General features: G+C 36.5%; 3 protein-coding genes and 1 long non-coding RNA gene across 7 annotated transcripts; 2 read left to right on the top strand and 2 right to left on the bottom strand.

The window, feature by feature from the left end:
- The first annotated feature begins 775 nt into the window (after positions 1-775).
- LOC111433060 (probable methyltransferase PMT26) lies at positions 776-6490 on the top strand. Its single transcript, XM_023069964.1, has 9 exons — positions 776-888; positions 1705-2910; positions 3031-3180; positions 3874-4144; positions 4308-4418; positions 4540-4714; positions 5015-5287; positions 5557-5751; positions 5843-6490. Exons 2-9 carry the CDS (start codon positions 1741-1743, stop codon positions 6069-6071), a joined length of 2574 nt encoding a protein of 857 aa, XP_022925732.1. The 5' UTR covers positions 776-888; positions 1705-1740; the 3' UTR covers positions 6072-6490.
- A 1558-nt stretch (positions 6491-8048) lies between these two features.
- Positions 8049-14119, top strand: LOC111433063 (E3 ubiquitin-protein ligase RGLG3-like). Of its 4 annotated transcripts, none has more exons than XM_023069968.1 (12): positions 8049-8128; positions 9633-9713; positions 9881-9965; positions 10050-10190; positions 10268-10381; positions 11301-11398; positions 11470-11549; positions 11619-11724; positions 12646-12773; positions 12853-12952; positions 13676-13732; positions 13867-14119. In XM_023069968.1, exons 2-12 carry the CDS (start codon positions 9645-9647, stop codon positions 13948-13950), a joined length of 1062 nt encoding a protein of 353 aa, XP_022925736.1. In that variant the 5' UTR covers positions 8049-8128; positions 9633-9644; the 3' UTR covers positions 13951-14119. The 4 variants fall into 4 exon arrangements, with proteins under 4 accessions (XP_022925736.1, XP_022925735.1, XP_022925734.1 ...); XM_023069967.1 differs by having other exon boundaries at positions 8061-8232; positions 9637-9713; XM_023069966.1 differs by having other exon boundaries at positions 8062-8232.
- LOC111433064 lies at positions 9378-9625 on the bottom strand. Its single transcript, XR_002708727.1, has 2 exons — positions 9483-9625; positions 9378-9439 (listed from the first exon to the last, which is right to left on the bottom strand). It is a non-coding gene; the product is annotated as an uncharacterized LOC111433064 (long non-coding RNA).
- Positions 14120-14358: 239 nt separating the features above from the next.
- LOC111433062 (gibberellin 20 oxidase 1-D-like) lies at positions 14359-15959 on the bottom strand. Its single transcript, XM_023069965.1, has 3 exons — positions 15441-15959; positions 14810-15131; positions 14359-14740 (listed from the first exon to the last, which is right to left on the bottom strand). The coding sequence occupies exons 1-3, from the start codon at positions 15935-15937 to the stop codon at positions 14465-14467; spliced, it is 1095 nt and encodes a 364-aa protein (XP_022925733.1). The 5' UTR covers positions 15938-15959; the 3' UTR covers positions 14359-14464.
- Between the last annotated feature and the right edge of the window lie 3272 nt (positions 15960-19231).

The raw sequence follows: 19231 nt of genomic DNA, 5'->3' as shown, positions 1-19231 counted from the left end.
ATCTAAGTGCCACCTTACATTAAATTAAATTATATAGCGAAAATAAAAGACAAAAAAATAAAAAAAATAAAAAACTTAACCAACTTTACCTTTCTAATTTAAGTCCATTATTTTTAAATGTTTGAATTTAATATTTTAAAAATATTTTTTACCAATTTAATAATATAAAGAGGTGGAGAGTGAATCTGCCACCATACTAACTTAGTAGTAATTGAGATTTTCTTTTTTATTGAGTAAATTTTTAATATTTAGAATTTATTAAATAATTTAAGAATAACGAGAGGAGAAGAGAATTAAATTTTTTTTTATAAGAGTGGAAATTTCTCCTTACGATTAAAAAAAAACGTTACAAAATTTATTGCGTTATATATATATATATATATTTTAAAGTCAACATCAAGAGATAGAGGGAATATTGAAAAAAAAAATGAAGCATGAAAATTTTAATAAATAATGTTTAAATCATGAAGGGCCACCTGTCATTCGCCCACATCCGATGTACCGCGTGTGTTTGCACGCGCACGCGCTTTTTTGAAAATTACACCATAGAAAGCGCGCGCGTGTTTCGCTCTCTCTCCTCACCGCGTGTTTTTTTCTATTATTTCTAAGGTCGGTGATTCCGGACGCTGTTCGATAAAAAAGAATATGTTTAGCAAATTAATCATGTAATTACAAAACATTTAAATCAGTAATTTGATTTTTGCTGAAAAAAATTAATTAATTTAATCCACCATCTACTGATCCTCTCTGTCTCTCTATTTTCTCTATTAATTCTTCTCTCCCCCCCTTCATTCGCCCGACCATTACATTTCATCCTCTCTGCCTCAGAAAAATGGTGGAATAGTTTCCAACTTTATTGTCTTCTTTTCTAGATCTGTTCTTTCCAAGGTAAGCCATGGCGCTATCGCTTATTGTTGGCTGTTTAGATCGCGTAGATCCCCTTCCATGTCCTCTCGTTGTTTCTTTCTTTGGTTCTTACATTCAACATGTTTTAGCTTTCTTGCGCCTTCAATGCTCTAGTTTCTGGTTTCTGCTTGCTTTTTCGTTTATGTGTGTTTTTATTGTAGATCTAATTTGGTTTTTAGCAAACTGTGGTTCCTTGTAGCTTTTTTGCTTCGCATTGGTGTCTGATTTATTCGTTTTTGTGTCATTTGAATTTAGATCTGGTGGAGTTTGTTTGAATTGTTATTGTTTTTCGTTGTGTGTGAATGAATGATGTTATCTTTTCATTAAACTTTACGTGATTTTTGGATTTTGTTTACGCGGGTAATTTATGTTTTTGTTCTGTGTTCTGGATCGACCTTGTTAGTATGGACGTACTGCTAAATCATTGGTTGATATGTTTTAATGTGTTTTGAAGTTGATTTATCCATCCTCCTTGTCTATTTCTCCATTAATGTGAGTGACTCCTTGCTGTAATTGTGTCGTGAATTATGGCTGAATTTTCTTTTTTGAATATTTTTCTTAGTGCTCTAGCCAGATCTATGTCTAGTTTCTCTCAAGTTGAATTTCTGTTTTTCTGGGACTTTGAATTGTTTGCTTGACGTTGATGTTTGAACGACTTCATGGGACCAAGTTTCACTTTTCATAATATCTTTTGCTAGTATGAATGCAGGTGTCAATGATCTTTGTGTATTCAACTAATTAATACTTAGTTTATTTTATTTTAAATTTCTAATCTGTCTTTTCCCTTTCCATTCTCAGGTGCAAACTCTATAGGACACAACTTTACAAATAGAAATGGCTATAGGGAAGTATTCGAGAATAGATAACCGAAGATCTTCGTCGAGTTACTGCTCTACAGTGACCATTGTTGTATTCGTTGCTTTGTGCTTGGTTGGGATATGGATGTTAACATCATCATCTGTAGTTCCGGTTCAAAATATTGATGTGCCACAGGAGAACAAAAATATTGCAAAAAGTCAAGTGGTTGAGACCAATGAGGCCAACACTCAGCCTTTTGAAGATAATCCAGGAGATTTGCCTGATAATGTAAGGAAAGGGGATGACAATGAAGGTTCTAATCAGCAGGAAAGCCAGGATGAGAAGCCTGAAGAGAAGCCCGAAGAGAAGCCCGAAGAGAAGCCCGAAGAGAAGCCAGAAGAGAAGCCTGAAGAGAAGCCTGAAGAGAAGCCTGAAGAGAAGCCAGAAGAGAAGCCGGAAGAGAAGCCGGAAGAGAAGCCAGAAGAGAAGCCAGAAGAGAAGCCAGAAGAGAAGCCTGAAGAGAAGCCTGAAGAGAAGCCAGATGAACAGAATGGGGACAAGAATGGAGGGAATGAAGAAACTAAACCAGACGATGGAAGTAAAACAGAAAATGGTGATTCTAAGGAGGAAAATGGAGAACCAGGTTCTGAGTCTAAGCCAGAGGCTGGTGACAATGGATCCGGTGGACAAGGAGATCCTGAGGAGAATTCTAATGAGAAACAACCAAATTCAAATGATACAGAAGAGAACAGCAAAGACGACAAAAAAGCAGATGACTCAAATGATACTAAAGATGGAGAAAACGGTGACAGAAAGGAAGAGGAGAATGCAAAGTTAAATGAAAATAACCAATCCAAAAACCTGACTTCTGGTGAGGTGTTTCCTTCCGGTGCTCAGTCGGAGCTTTTGAACGAAACATCAACACAAAATGGGGCATGGTCAACTCAGGCAGCAGAGTCGAAGAATGAAAAAGAGACTCAAAGATCTTCCACGAAACAATCCGGGTATGAGTGGAAAATTTGCAATGTTACTGCTGGATCAGATTACATTCCTTGCCTCGACAATTTGCAAGCAATTAGGAGTCTTCGAAGTACAAAACATTATGAACATCGAGAAAGGCATTGTCCTGAAGAACCTCCTACCTGCCTTGTTTCACTTCCAGAGGGCTATAAACGCCCAATTACATGGCCAACTAGCAGGGAAAAGGTTAAAAAGATTTAATATCTTTACTTCTGAAAATACGTTTTATGTTATAAGTTCAGTTTTTGAATTGTTTTTTTTTTTTCCCTTCATTCTTTGATTGTCTAATTGAGTGTGTTTCTGCAGATTTGGTACTATAATGTTCCCCACACAAAACTTGCTGAAGTTAAGGGGCATCAGAATTGGGTAAAAGTTTCTGGTGAGTACTTAACGTTTCCTGGTGGTGGGACCCAGTTCAAGCACGGTGCTCTTCACTACATTGACTTCATACAAGAGGTAACATTCTTCTCCTTGAGCTCCTGTTAGTGTAATATGTTACATGCCCATTTGGTTTGCACATTAGCATCTCCATCATTGGTGGTTGTGATAGTGTATCTGTATACTTTTCAGATCTTGCATTGCAATGATGATGCCGTGTCTTTTATCTAATCTGCTTTCTCCACCACTTGCTTCTTTATTTAACTCATTCAAGCTAATTAATTGCATTCTTGATGGAAGTCACTCAGGGATATTGATCAACCTCACTATTAGCCGAGCAAATCCCCACACCCCACCTTTCTCTGATTTTACACAAATAGGTGCAATTTATAACATTACCAAACACAAAAAAAAATTCTTAGTAACATTTGGTAGCTAATAAATTTATTTTCTACTTTTGGCAAAATTATTTCTCGTTGTGTAACATTTCTTCATTAATTCTATTGTTATTGATGCTTTGGATTGGAGGAAATTTTATTGTATGATATTGATAATTGACCAGTGAAGCTAATGGTGTGCTTGTTTATATTTGTCGTTCGGGCCTGTTATTTTCCTTGTACTTAGTTGTAAAATCTTTTTTGAGTGAATTTGTAAATGTACACAATTTCACGCAATCTAAAAATAGATGAGGATGACTACAGTTTTGTGGACGTATTGAACTGAAGAACAATGCTTTGTGATTTATGCTAAACAAATTTTCTTACTGTGCAGTCTGTCAGTGATATTGCTTGGGGAAAACGATCACGTGTAGTTCTGGATGTTGGATGTGGAGTGGCAAGCTTTGGAGGATTTCTTTTTGAAAGAGATGTACTAACCATGTCATTGGCCCCAAAAGATGAACACGAAGCACAAGTCCAGTTTGCACTTGAGAGGGGAATTCCTGCCATTTCTGCTGTTATGGGCACGAAAAGACTTCCCTACCCCGGAAGAGTTTTCGATGTTGTCCATTGTGCTCGTTGTAGAGTACCATGGCACATAGAAGGTAATGTGATCATTAATACGTTTGTTGGATAAATTTCTATTGTTTGGAACCGACTTCAATTTCATGTAGTGAACAGACTTCAATTTCATCAGGTCGGTGACTGAATTTAACCATTTTATCAATGGCTTGAGTTTCAATATTCACTTCTGAAGAAACTGTGCAGGTGGCAAACTTCTGTTGGAGCTGAATCGTTTGTTGCGGCCTGGTGGCTTCTTTGTGTGGTCTGCTACACCAGTCTATCATAAGAATGCTGAAGATGCTGGAATATGGAATGGTTGGCCATCTCTAAAACCCTCATGATCCTTTATCAATTTTAGTTGTAAATGTATATGTAAAACTAGAGATCTTCAAATTTAGAGTCCTAATAGCTTTGCATCTTGTGGAACTATTTGCAGCCATGACAGAACTGACGAAAGCTATGTGCTGGGAACTTGTATCAATTAACAAGGATAAGGTGAATGGCGTTAGTGCAGCCATATATAGGAAACCTACTAATAATGATTGCTATGAGCAGAGATCTGAAAAGGAGCCGCCTGTCTGCCCGGATTCAGATGATCCAAATGCTGCCTGGTACTTATCTCTTATAATTTTAATTACTCCAGTTAAGAAATGTGTACTTCCATACTTACTCCAGTTAAGAAATGCGTACTTCCATACTATCCAAGATCCAATTACTATGAAAAGGATTCAGCAAATATTGAGCCTCTAGTCCAGAATCATTCCCCCTCATATATGCGTTCTTGTTTGTTCAATTCCTTATTTCTAAGTAAAGCTTAGACCAAATGTACTTGTAATTTTCTTTCTAAAATAGGTAAGAAAAGTTTATAGCTTTGTTGCTACTACAACTGAATTTGTTCAAACCATCTGCAGGAATGTGCCACTCGAGGCATGCATGCACAAAATCTCGACAAATGAATCAGAACGTGGTTCTAAATGGCCCGAACAATGGCCAGCGAGATTGGAGAAACCACCATACTGGATGTTGGATTCTCAGGTTGGAGTTTATGGAAGAGCTGCTCCTCAGGATTTTACTGCAGATCATGACCACTGGAATCGTGTCGTGACAAAGTCATATCTAACTGGCATGGGAATTGACTGGTCAACGGTGCGGAATGTGATGGACATGAGAGCTGTCTATGGAGGGTAAGATTCTCCTCCCCTCACAGGAAATATACTTCAAAACAGCTATCATATTTCTGTCGCTTGGCAGTAAATCTTATCAGTTAGTTTATATCTGGTTCTGGAGTCTTCTACAGTTAGAGTTGTGTGTAATTTTATAATTATTAGAGTTTGAAAGAGTTTACTACGTATAGGGTATAGAAAAGATGAGTGTCACTACCGGTAAATCTGTTCTTCAAATGTTGGGGCATAGGGTTGAGTAAATATATGAACGGTTCTTCATTTTCTCACAGATTTGCTGCTGCATTGAAAGATTTGAAAGTGTGGGTCATGAACGTAATCCCAATAGACTCAGCTGATACTCTCCCAATTATCTACGAACGAGGTTTGTTCGGTATATATCACGATTGGTGTGAATCATTCAACACCTACCCCCGTTCGTATGACCTTCTTCACGCAGATCATCTTTTCTCCAAGGTCAAAAAGAGGTAAAGCTTACTGCTTATTATAAACAACATCATTTATCACTCCTTTACTGAACTTTTGCTAATGCTTTACTCCATCGATCCACGTACGCAGATGCAATCTAGCAGCTTTAGTTGCAGAGACGGACCGAATCCTCAGGCCAGAAGGGAAGCTCATTGTCAGGGACAACGCGGAAACAGTGAACGAGCTTGAAAACATGTTCAAGTCAATGAAATGGGAGGTTCGGTTTACTTACTTCAAAGACAATGAAGGATTGCTATGCGTTCAGAAGTCAATGTGGCGACCAAGTGAGTCTGAAACACTCCAATATGCTATTGGTTAGAGCCGATGGGTGGGTGTCTTGATTGTCATTCAACTGCACCATCATCTCACTCTACTTGAATTAGATGCCAAAGGAGGAGGGGAAAGGTTAGGTCATATTCTTTTTTTGGTTTGGTTATTCAAAGTTTTCAATTTCATGGGAATGCTACTTCTTCCTAATTAGGCAGTGTATCATCATCATCATCATCATCTCATCCAAGGCCGTTGAGTTAAATTCATTTTATTCCTTCTTCAAAGGCTCAGTTTTCTCTGTACTCTATCATCTGATACTCGAATAGTTATTAATGAAAAATCACATACATTCTTGCATACACATGTATTTTCATTCTATCAGTTAAGGATAATTACACATTTTAGTTCTCTTTGTAATAGTTATGAAGCCGGGCCTAAGATAGATAAATGACATTTATTTTTAGTTGAGTTGGTTTCTGTTAGGCATGTGAGTGTCTTCAAAATTTGTTGACTATGTAAGCTGAATTAGACCGGACAAGTCACATGTCCATTTCGTTGTTTAAGGTAACTTCTGAACTAATTTTAAATTTTCTTAAATATTTGAATTTTTAAAATCAATATGTAAAGTTGTCAACTACCTTACCTTAACTCTAAAGAAATTAAGAATGCTTTCACTTTTAGTGCAAACTATCTTAATTTTAATTCTAATGCTAAAATTACGGAAATTGTTTGACTTTCATTTTTCTAATGCTATAAATATTGGATTCTGATTTTAATTGTTAAAATAATATTCTTGTCTAGATTTATTTACTTTCATTTATTTAAACTTAATCCTTCTATTTTTAACCACTCTTAAACTTAGTTTTTTAAAATTAATTTCTTTTCGTAGATATTAATTAAATTTACTAATAACTTTTATGAAAATAAAAATACTTATGCATATATTTCCAAAGAATACTTTTTTATTTGTTTTTAAAAAGTAATAAACTAATAACATCAACGGCATAGAAATTAAAATTGGACACTTAAAAATATAAATATATATATATTATTGATCGTGTTTAAATATTTAATCACTAAAAAAATTAAATTACTACAAATTTATTTGTTTTATTTTATAATTTTGAAAATTATAACAAAAAAAATATTGAAGTGAGGTTTGATAATGATAGTATATAGGAGAAATGTTCTTATAAATATTCATTATAAATTATAACTATTAAACAATACCATAAATACCCATTATGGGTTGGAACTCTCCCAATCCCAACTGTTGTGCCAACACCCAACGGTCATTTTGTCGAGGGTATTTTTTGTATATAAAAAATACTCACGTTTTTCTTAAATGCTTTTTAACTACTAATTAATTATTATAATTTAATATTTAGTCTTAATTTATTCTCACTTTTTTTTAAGTTCAATCATGTGCTATTTTAACAGTTTCTAAATTATTTTAAAATAGGTTTTAATAATATTCTTAATATTTGTTAAAATTTTATTTTAAATTTGTTTCAAAATGATTCTTTCATTATTTTTTAATTAAAATAATTAATTTGACTCGTAGGTTCCATATACTTAATTTCATTTTCAAAATTTCGCTTATTTTTAGGATTATTTTAAAACAATCATTTTTATTAATTTTATTATTAAAAGAAAGATAAAAAAAAAAAAAAAGAGTATTAATGAACTTTTAAAAGTTATTAATAGTTTTCATTTTTAATTTTTTTAAAAAAGTTTGAATGTATTAATAAAGTTTTAAAAGTATTATTATTATTTTTTTCTAACAAAATACTTACCCTTTCCTTAAAAAAAGAAAAAACACATGTATTTCTACTATTTTTATTTTTTTAAAAGTTTTAAAAGTATTAATTACTTTATGGGTATTTTTTATATAATATACCAAATTCAAAAATATTTTATATAATTTAACGAAGAAAATTAATTACTATCTCATATCAAAATATCATTGTATATGTCTAATTAGACATGCTCATGCTTTACAATAGGTTCAGAGTTTACTCATTAAAAAGGGGAAATTTCTGGCTTTTACTCCCATTTGAAGATGGGTACACGCATTAACAACCAGCCTTTTGCTTAAAGTCTGAGGTGATTTATATCGCATATTCAAATTCCCTTTTGGCCCTCTTCTCTGTTTGTATCTGTTTCCATTGCAGGCCATCAAAAGCTCTCTTTTCTCTCTTCTGCTCTCTGTGAGTTTCTAATACTGCTTGTTCTTAGATGTAACCCTTTAATTATGCTTTGATTTGAACTCAACGCGCCTGTTTTCTTCTATTCACTGCTCTTTGGACCTCCATGGCTTGATTTTTCTTCTGGGTAATGCTCAGTTTAGCTTGGATACGGCGCTTTGAGTTCAATTCACTCCTTACCCATTGTTTTGATTCAGCAGCCAAAGTACCCAATTGCGTTTTCCCCACATTTAGTTACTAATTTCATGTTCTCTGCTTCAATCATGTGACTTATGAGATCCCATGTTGGTTGGGGAGGAGAACGAAGCATTCTCTATGAGGGTGTGGAAACCTCTCCGTAGTAGACCGTGTTTTAAAACCTTGAGAGGAAGCTTGGAAGAGAAACCCCAAATAGGACAATATCTGCTAGCGGTGGGCTTAAATTGTTGCAAATTGTATCAGAGCCAGACACTGCGCCAACGAGGAGGCTAAGCCTTGAAGGGGTGGACTTGAGAGGGTGTGCCAGCAAGAACGCTGGCCCTGAAGGGGGTGGATTGTGAGATCCCACATCGGTAAGGGAGGAGCCTTGAAGGGGGTGGACACGAGACGGTGTGCCAGCAAGGACGCTGGGACCCAAAAGGGGGGAGGTGAATTGTGAGATCCCACATCGGCTGTGGAGGAGCCCTGAAGGGGGTGGACATGAGGCGGTGTGCCAGCAAGGATGCTGGGCCCGAAGGGGGGTGAATTGTGAGATCCCACATAGGTTGGGGCAGAGAATGAAACACTCTTTATAAGGGTGTGGAAACTTCTCCCTAGAAGACGCGTTTTTAAACCTTGAGGGGGAGCCCGAAAGGAAAAACCCAAAAAGGACAATATCTGCTAGCGGTGGGTTTGGACGGTTACAAATGGTATCAGAGCTAGATATCGGGCGATGTGCCGCGAGGAGGCTGAGCCTCAAAGGGGGGTGGACTTGAGGCGGTGTGCCAGCAAGGACATTAGACCTCGAAGGTGGGTGGATTGTGAGATCCCACATCGGTTGGAGAGGAGAATGAAATATTCGTTATAAGGGTGTGGAAACCTCTCCCTAGCAGACGCGTTTTAAAAACTTTGAGAGGAAGCCCGGAAGGGAAAATCCAAAGAAGACAATATCTACTAGCTGTGGACACGACCCTTTTTCCTTCTAGCATCGATGAATCGAGCACGGTCCTTGCTTATGGGATAATCATAGATTCTCAATGTTTGGCTTAGGACGTTAGAATGATTTGTTAGCTGACTTGATAATCAAAATGTGGTATTTGAGTATTCAAACTCTAAAATATTTGGGATGCTAAACATGTAGATGTTGTCATATTGCTTTGAAGGATTCAAGTTCTGAGAAAAACTACTTTCTCCTTAAATGATAACGTGCTCGAACATTTTTGTAGGCAGACGAATAAATGGATTCAAATCGTCATCGTAAAATCGATTATCGACGTATTGCCGATAATTTCACCTCATTGGATCAGGTTCTTTCTTTTATCCTAACTACTTAATTCCTGTGTAAAAGCATGCTGAACAGTCCATACTACGTCTACTTCGTATCGTTTTTCGGTTTTTCTACCATTTCCCATGAAAATTATGTTCAAGAACAAATGATCCAGCTGACATTCACTCGAGCACACATTTCGGTCAGGTTATATCTGCATTGAGACACGAAGGTCTTGAATCATCGAACTTAATTCTCGGTATCGACTTTACGAAGAGCAACGAGTGGACAGGTGAATATTTCTTTACTTGATAATCATTATGAAGGTTATGAATGCTTCCATAGATTGCTAGAGGATATATGTCACTGACTGCAGGCAGGCGTTGTTTTGGAAGAAGAAGTCTGCATTCAATTAGCAGCACACCCAATCCATATGAGCAAGCAATATCTATAATTGGTCAGACATTGTCTCCTTTTGATGATGATGGTTTGATACCTTGTTTTGGCTTTGGCGATGGTTAGTATTAGTTTGTTTTTTAGATTCTTCATTGAAGTGTGAGTAACCACCTTATTTTCGAGTTCTTTTTTCTGAAGCATCGACACGTGATCAGCACGTATTCAGCTTTTATCCCGATCACAGGCCATGTAAAGGGTTCGAGGAAGCTCTTTTTCGGTATCGAGAAATTCTGCCATACCTGAATTTATCAGGTTCATTTGAACTTTTTAGTTTACTTTTTATTTTGCTATGATCATAATGAAGAGCTAGTTTTTAGTATCCATTTGTGATAATTTCTGTGGCTACTCTCTTCTTCCTTCGGTTCTTTCGTTTCATTCTCGTTTCGTTCTCATTTCGTTCTCTATTGTTTATATGGATGAGTGAGGAAACCGAAGATAGTAAGACTGTGAGATCCCACGTTGGTAGGAGAGGGGAACGGAGGAGTCCTTATAAGAGTGTGGAAACCTCTCCCTAGCATACGTGTTTTAAAACAATGAGGCTGACGGCGACATGTAAGGGGCCAATGCGGACAATATCTGCTATCGATGAGCTTGGATTGTTACAAATAGTATCATATTGTGAGATTTCACATTGGTTGGAGAGGGGAACGAAGCATTCCTTATAAGGGTGTGGAATCCACTCCTTAGCATACACGTTTTAAAATCATGAGGTTGACGGTGATATGTAACGGGCAAAAGCGGACACTATCTTCTAGTGATGGGCTTGGACTGTTACAAATGGTATTAGAGCCAGTCATTGGACTGTGCGAGACATTGGTCAGAGTAGAGTTAGACCCTCTCCATAGTAGACCCATTCTAAAAACCTTGAGAGAAGGCTCAAAAGGGAAACCCCAAAGAGGACAATATGTGCTAGCAGTAGAATTGAGAGCCATTACAAATGGTATCAAAACCTGAGTAGTGTGCTAGCGAGGACGTGGGCCCCCAAGGGGGGTGGATTGTGAGATCCCACGAAGCCATTCGTTATAAAGTTGTGGATACCTCTCCCTAATAGACACGTTTTAAAAACCATGAGACGTGATACGTAACCGATTCTTTTCATTGAGATTGACAATGTAATTTTCTTCTGCCCAAGTTATAAATGTTCTAACGATGAACTGAAGCTTATTTGCAGGTCCAACCTCTTTTGCTCCTGTCATTGATTCTGCTATTAGCATTGTTGAGAAAAGCAATTGGCAGTATCATGTCCTTGTTATTGTTGCAGATGGACAGGTTGTTGGATGTGCTCTGTTCTCATGTCTGTTTTATTCTCTTAATGCCTAACGTTGTATGCTATTGAACAGGTTACGAGAAATCCCGACACGCCACCTGGAAGATTAAGTTATCAAGAGCAGGCAACCATAAACTCCATTGTTGCTGCTAGGTAAAACATTAACTTTTATAAAGTTTGGTAGCTTTTGTGCTCGAAGTCTCATAACGTTCGAATCACCAGCCAGTATCCTCTATCGATCATTCTAGTCGGGGTAGGGGATGGACCGTGGGATGCTATGCAGAAATTTGATGATAACATCCCTCGGCGCGCATTTGATAATTTCCAGGTATTTTCATTGAATCTACTTGCTTGGTTGTTCTTAATTTTCTTGGAGTTCTGAATGCAACGTTTGGTTTTGGTTAGCTGCGATGGTTTTTGTGAGATCTCACATCGGTTGGAGAGGGGAACAAAATATTTCTTATAAGGGTGTGGAAACCTCTCCCTAATAGACGCGTTTAAAAATCGTAAGGTTAACGGTGGTACGTAGTGGGGCTAAAACAGACAATATCTGCTAGTGGTGGGTTTGGGCTATTACAAATGGTATTAGAGCCAGACATTGGGTTGTGTGCCAGCAAGGACATTGCACCCCCGGAGGGTGGATTGTGAGATCCCACATCGGTTGGAGAGGGGAACGAAGCATTCCTTATAAGGGTGTGGAAACCTCTCCCTAGTAGACGCGTTTTAAAACCTTGAAAGGAAGTTCTAGAAGGAAAAGCCCAAAAAGGACAATATGTCTGTTAGGGGTGAGCTTGGACTGTTACAAATGGTATTAGAGCCAAGCACTGGATGGTGGTGGTGTGCGCCAGTGAGGACATTGGCCTCCAAGAGAGTGGATTATGAGATCTCACATTGGTTGAGAGGAACATTCGGTATAAGAGTGTGGAAACCGCTCCTTAGTAAACGCATTTTAAAACCTTGAGGGGAAGCTCAGAAGGGAAAGCCCAAAGAGGACAATAATTGCCAACATGGGCTTGAACTGTTACAAATGATGGACTGTGAGATCCTACGTTGGTTGGAGAGGAGAACGAAACATTTCTTATAAGAGTGTGGAAACCTCTTCTTGGTAGACGCATTTTAAAACCTCGAGGGGAAGTTCTTGAAGGGAAAGCCGAAAGAGGACTATCTAGTAGCGGTGAGCTTGGACTGTTACAGTTTTATTGTCAAGTACGTAACTTAACTTTATATCGGCTTCTCTGTATTGGTCCAGTTTGTAAACTTCACAAAAATCATGTCGGAGAGCAAAGAAGCGTCAAAGAAGGAGGCAGCATTTGCCCTGGCTGCGCTCATGGAAATTCCATTTCAATACAGAGCCACCCTCTCTGTGCAGGGTTCAAAGTAAGCCCAGAATTTCAATTCCAAGTGAATTTACAGTTCCTGTTTTGGATTTGCAAAAATGACAGTGAGTATCATGCAGGAGAGAATCTGTGTATGCAAAAAGTGCAGGGCCGCTTCCTCCTCCTCCTGAAGTCATCAATCATGACAATGCTGAAAACCAGAGTTCCTCATCCGAATTGGTAACTTCGTTTTCATTTTAGATCCCACGTTGGTGAGAGAAGGGAACGAAGCATTTCTTATAAGGGTGTGGAAATCTCTCCCTAACTGAGGTTGACGGCGAAAGCAGATATTATCTGTTAGCAGTGGGCTTGGACTGTTATAAAGGGTATCAGAGCCAAACACCGGGTGGTGTGTCAGCGAGGACACTGGCCCCTAAGGGGTAGATTGTGAGATCCCACATTGGTTGGAGAGGGGAACGAAGCATTCCTTATAAGGATGTGGAAACCTCTCCCTACTAGATACGTTTGACACTGTGAGGTTGATGACGATGGGTAATGGGCCAAAACGGACAATATCTGCTAATGGTGAGCTTGAGCTGTTACAAATGGGTATCAAAGCCAAACACTAGGCGGTGTGCCAACGAGGACACTAGGCCTCCAAGGGGGTGAATTGTGAGATCCCACGTTGGTTGGAGAGGGGAACAAAACATTTCTTATGAGGGCGTGGAAACCTCTCCCTACTAGACGCGTTTTAAAACCGTGAGGCTGACGGCGGTACGTAACAAACTAAAACGGACAATATCTGTTAGCGGTGTGCTTTAAGGGACGTTGATGGAGAGATAAATGAGGGAGATGAAGGGAGAGGTTAAAACGGCGTACAATTTAGAGCCTGTTTGGAATGACTTTGTAAGTACGTGGCCTCGTTATTATAAAAAAAATTTAATTCAATTTCTGTTGTTCAAGGTCTGCCCCATCTGCCTGACAAACCCAAAGGATATGGCATTTGCATGTGGTCATACAGTAAGTTCTCTACCATGCAACTTTCTCACACTGCCAATACTTTGACTAATATTTTCTAATGAAACGATATCGTATTACCCGTCCGAGACACTCACGAATATCTGCTCACTATTCCCTCGCTGTATTCTTACCAGACCTGCAAAGACTGTGGGGTAACCATCTCAACATGCCCACTGTGTCGAGAACCTATAACGATGCGCTTGAGACTATATGCCTAAGTCATCAAACAACTTCCTGCAGCTGTGTCTACGCAATACCAAGTTGTAAAAACGATACCCGGTTCGAGATTACTTTGCTTTTTGATTCGATTATAGATTATAAAAACTTGTTCATCTACTTGTATAAGTCTTATATTTACTATAGATTTTCAAACGAGTTAGATTTCTATCCATCCTCAACTATCACAGCCTAAGCCTACCGCTAACGTATATTGTCCTCTTTGGACTTTCCTTTTCAAGCTTCCCCCTTAATGTTTTTAAAACGTGTCTATTAGGAAGAGTTCTCCACACCCTTGTAAAAAATGTTTCGTTTTCCTCTTCGGCCGATGTGAGATCTCACGTAAACTACGTCGTCTGTGTTTATACACTAAAAACAAAACAAATTGAACAGTACAAGTAGGCTTAAAATGGCTTTGGTAAAAGGGCATTATATAGCAGCAGAAGAATGGGCAAAACACAGAGAATATGAATAAGAACAAAGTAAGAAAAAAGACAAAGGGTTTATAATGAAATTTCAAATGGAATTGGTGGAAGGTGAAGATCGCAGCCAATGAACAAAGCTTTGTAGTGTAGCAACATCAGCTCTGTAATGTTTTTGTGTAAACTCCAAAAGATCTGACCATGTGAAATCAGGGTACTGTCTTGGCCCTTCTCTGCCCACCAAATCTCGTGGGGGTTGCACCACTTTATCATCTTTTGGGCACACAAAGAACACCAATGACCTCCTCACTCTCTTCCTGTTCACTACTGCCCTATGCAGACAGCTCTTATACGCCCCGTTCGACAGTGCCTACATTATCAAAAAGGTTAGAGGTTCAAATCTTCTCGACCCACTGCTTAAAAACTCAAAAGGGTTTACCATAAAAGTGTCTCCAATGTTAATAACCAAAGCATCTGGTCTGGGCTTGACAGAGAGCCAAGTGTTGTTAGCGAACACTTCAAGGCCACCAACTTGGTCCTGATGGAGGATGGTGAGGGATGTTGGGTCGCAGTGAGGGCCTGTGCCGAAGGTCAGGGCGGCGTTCTCGCATGGTGGGTAGTAATTGCATCTCATAATGGACCTTCCATCTTCGAAGAACTTCCTGTAATGGAGCCGCTCTACGCCCAAGCTTATTGCTAGAAGCTCCATTATCATTAGCCCTGTTCTTGTCATTTCCTCGCAGTATTTTTGGTATACCCATCTTCACAAATCACAACAAAACTTATTAAATAAAAGACAAAACCTCGAAAGAACACGTGACACCTTAATCGAAGCTAACTCCTATGGAGTCTTCGAATAAAGTACACTCTTTGTTCGACACTCGAGGATTCTATTGACATGGGTAGGTTAAGAACATGACTTTGATACCATGTTAGGAATCACGACTTTGTACAATGGTATGATATTGACTACTTTGAGCATAAGCGCTATCATTCTCAACATCAGCTAAAGTGGGACTCCTACCGAACAATCCTCAACAAAAAAGAAAAAAAGTGAGGGGACGACAAACCCGGTTTTCTCGAAATCTTGTCCCAAGAAGGATTTGAAGTAATGAAGAACATGGAGGCGTTGAGAATCATCGCTACAATACTCAAAAGAGAAGGTTTCTTTCCAAGGCAGCTTGGAGCTGAATCGGTCAGCATGAGCTCCTGAATATCCACACACTCTCCCTGCCTTCTTTCCCACGCTTTTCTTCTTCCCCAATGGCATTTTGAATATCATCTCCACCTGTTCGTACGCCGCCCTTATCAGATCCGGGTCCACCCCATGGTTCGTCACCTGGAACAATCCGTGGTTCCTACACGCCACCCGGATCATCGCCGCCGCGTCCGCCGTCGCCGCCGCGTCCCCTCGTCGGAATCCAGCTAAATCTATCAATGGCTCTTGAAGCTCTTCTGGGTCGTCGACAATGGCGGCTAAGTCGGCGTGTGGCCAGACAAATTCGGTCGGAAGGTTGCCGTTGTGAAGCAGTGTCGGAGGAATTACGGCGGTGCCGGTGGAATCCATTTTTCTTTATATAATAATATATATATATATATATATATATATATACACATATAATTTCCTTCAAAGGGTTGGATTTTGCTTTAAATATACCATGGAATTGAACTGTACGGCGATGTGATTATGTGAATGTTGCTAAGTATCTATCTAGTCTCTATTATAATAATAAATGACTTCTTGTCTTCTTTTTTTTTTTTTTTTTTAATTAAATGAATAAAATGACACTTTTAATCTACTAATACATTATGTCTGTTTGTCACAATTGTACTAAAACAAGAGCGTACAAAATGTGACATGCAAGTGACACCTATCAAACTACGTGTGATCGAGAAAGACAAGTATCATAATGTGACCGAGGTCGTTTTCTTACCATTATGTTATTCTATCATTTGATATTACTTGCCGATTACTTATTTGAGTCGAGTCATGCATGACATATTCGAAAGTAAAATAATGTGGGATCAAACGAGTTTTTTTTTTTTTTAATATTAATACATTCTATTGAACTGGGTCAATATGAATATTTATCACGGGATTTTTTTTTTATGATTTAGCAGTAATATATTCAAGTCATGAATTCAAATTTATTCAATTTTATTGTAACATATTAGAATTAAAATCAAGTTATAATGTTTTTTGGAAGTTAATTATAATAATTTTCATATTTTATTAATTTTTAATAATTGCTGAAAATTATGGTTTTAGAAAAATCCGGTGTAAAATAAAGTATAATAATATTTGATATATTAATAATAAATTGATGTGTTTTAATTATTTAATTATTATAAGATGATTATTTAAAATTTATGTACTTTAAATTGTATTTAATTTTGTTTAATCTAAATTAAAAAATAATTTCATAAAAAATATATAAATATGGAAGGATAAATTTGAGATTCGTAAATGTCATAATTACTTTTTTACCCTTATAAAAACAATGTGAAGCAGTCCCTTAATTGAGAAACAAATTTTCTTGTAATAAAAAACAACTTAAAATTAGCTAATAAAAAAAATACTTATTAAGTTTATGTTTTATTATTTAGATTTAAAAAATTAAGAAAATAATATTTACATTTATAACCTCAATTTCTATTTATCCTTCTTAGATTAAATTATAAATTTAATGTTAAGGTTGGCTTTTATTTTATCAATTTTCGACATAAATTTTAAATTTATTAAATTATAATTATTAAAAGCTCATAAACATTTTGGTTGGAAGTACATAACTGTACATTTGGGAGTCCTGTTTTTTTTTTTTTTTTTTGTTAAAGAAAATTACCATTATTTATTTATTCTGAAGCCGCAAGTAGGAAATGAGAAGGGCAACATCGTAAAATCACTTGTTTAATTGATTCCAGCTGCTGGCTGCAACTGCAGCAATGTCAGTGTACTTTGTGTTTGTGGTCTCTTCTTAAACCATGAAGTTTATTGTTGATATGACCAAATTATCCCATAATTATATTAATTATTAATTCTCTCTAATTATTTATAATTAACCAACATAAAAATTTTGATATAATAATAAATAAATAAAATTTGCATTTTTTCTATTAACTTATCATTATAAATATCTAGTCGAAATAGTTTTATATAAAACTTACGTACGGTTCTAAAAATAATCTGAAACTAATTTAAAATAATCGAGATAATAAAAATAGGTCAGAATCATTTCTCAAATTTCAATACGTCCTTTAAATTTGCCCCTATAAAGGTATAATAAGAAACAAGAAAGCAAGTGAGTAGATTTTTTATGTCATTTTGTTGTTGTTTATGTGACGAAAAATCTAAAAGAGAGCTTAAAAGTACACTCCAATTATCCTTTCACCATTATTAATATCCACTCTTCTTCTTATCCTTTAATTCATCGATCCCAACTTAATTATTTCCGTTTTTTTGTACAAAAACTTTACTACACGTCTAATCATGCTCATACATTATATCAAATCTTCATGGATTACACTTTCAACTATAAACATCGATCGATTTTTGAGTTCTTTTCAATACACATACGTTCATAACTTAACTAATTGTGAGGTACGAGTTTTAAATTCTTTGTAATATTACTTATTTGTTGTGTTACATATAAATATAAGTTATTTTAGTATGTTTTATCCTTGTTCACAGTGTTTTTTTTTTAAATCTTAAGATATCACCAAATATAGAATTACTCAGCTAAATATATTTAACTTTGGAGTTCGTAGATTAAGTAATGACGGAAGAGAAAAGTGTATTTGGTTGGTATAGATAATAACTATGACATCATCATTAATACGGGTCGTATTTTTTATTTTTTTGCGGTGAAATTTATCCCTTTATATTTATAATATTTTAAATATTCCTAATAATTGAAATGATTCATTAAAATAAATGATTTGATTATGTAATTAATATACTACAACCATAAATTTATTATTTTGGTTTAATATTTAAAACCCAATTTCTCCATAATTTGTATCTGCCGTCATTTTCTGTCTTTATTATTTTTTGTTTGCATTTTATGTTTTGTCTTTTTGCACCATTATTTTCTTTTTTTTTCTTTTTTGTTTTATTGCATTAAAAAAAAAAAACATTTTCGATGTCTGCAGTTTGTTTTCTTTTGTTTCCTGTTTCTTCTCACGTTAAAAAAATATTTTTTTTTCTTATTAAATTCTTATGTTCTGATTAATATATAGTACTATGAAAAACTTATATATATTAAGTGACGCACATGGATACGTAAGTTTATTATGAGTGCATAAACAATAGATAAAGGATCTAAGGATACGCACATTGTTATCGACAAGTAATAGTGTGAGACAACGAACTATATAGTTTTGCGAGTCATGATTTTTTGTAATGGACGGGCTTCCAAGCGGAGGATTTAACAAGTGACAGTAAGAAGATATGTAAACTATAGGTAAAGGATCGAAACCTTAGACAGTTGGCCGTGTAAAGGCAGAAGTTGCATTTTGTGGCTAACTAGACGTGACAATTGAATGCATGGATGAGATATTTAACTTTTTTATCGTATAAAATTATAAAAATATAAACAAGTTTATATATTATAAGTGTTGAAATGACCTATTTTAAATGTGAGATATTCAAGTGTTCGTTCTAGCTTGTCACGAAGTAGAAGAAAAATCGGCGACAAGAACTAAAATAGCTCTCATATGATGATATAACATCAAATTGATGGCCGTGTCGACCCGACAACGAAAGGAAATGAAAAAAAAAAAGGAAAAAGAAAAAGAAAAAAAAAGAATCCAGTTGTCGTATTGTGGGCGCGATGGTACGAATTGGGGGAAGGGAGGGGGGGGG

The sequence above is a fragment of the Cucurbita moschata genome, unplaced genomic scaffold (genome assembly GCF_002738365.1).
Source record: "Cucurbita moschata cultivar Rifu unplaced genomic scaffold, Cmos_1.0 Cmo_Scf00041, whole genome shotgun sequence".
NCBI classification, from domain to species: domain Eukaryota; kingdom Viridiplantae; phylum Streptophyta; class Magnoliopsida; order Cucurbitales; family Cucurbitaceae; genus Cucurbita; species Cucurbita moschata.
The sequence above is the reverse complement of the archived record's forward strand: the minus strand, read 5'-3'. Positions and strand labels throughout refer to the sequence as shown.

Excerpts from the sequence above, each read along its gene's own strand:
- LOC111433060 (XM_023069964.1), top strand. The coding sequence starts at position 1,741 with ATGGCTATAGGGAAGTATTCGAGAATAGATAACCGAAGATCTTCGTCG. Across the intron at positions 2,911-3,030 it reads GGCCAACTAGCAGGGAAAAG|ATTTGGTACTATAATGTTCC; the intron begins GTTAAAAAGATT and ends GTGTTTCTGCAG. Across the intron at positions 5,752-5,842 it reads TTCTCCAAGGTCAAAAAGAG|ATGCAATCTAGCAGCTTTAG; the intron begins GTAAAGCTTACT and ends CCACGTACGCAG.
- LOC111433063 (XM_023069968.1), top strand. The coding sequence starts at position 9,645 with ATGGATTCAAATCGTCATCGTAAAATCGATTATCGACGTATTGCCGAT. Across the intron at positions 9,966-10,049 it reads GAAGAGCAACGAGTGGACAG|GCAGGCGTTGTTTTGGAAGA; the intron begins GTGAATATTTCT and ends CACTGACTGCAG. Across the intron at positions 11,725-12,645 it reads GCGCATTTGATAATTTCCAG|TTTGTAAACTTCACAAAAAT; the intron begins GTATTTTCATTG and ends GTATTGGTCCAG.
- LOC111433062 (XM_023069965.1), bottom strand. The coding sequence starts at position 15,937 with ATGGATTCCACCGGCACCGCCGTAATTCCTCCGACACTGCTTCACAAC. Across the intron at positions 15,132-15,440 it reads CAAGATTTCGAGAAAACCGG|ATGGGTATACCAAAAATACT; the intron begins GTTTGTCGTCCC and ends TGATTTGTGAAG. Across the intron at positions 14,741-14,809 it reads ACATTGGAGACACTTTTATG|GCACTGTCGAACGGGGCGTA; the intron begins GTAAACCCTTTT and ends TTGATAATGTAG.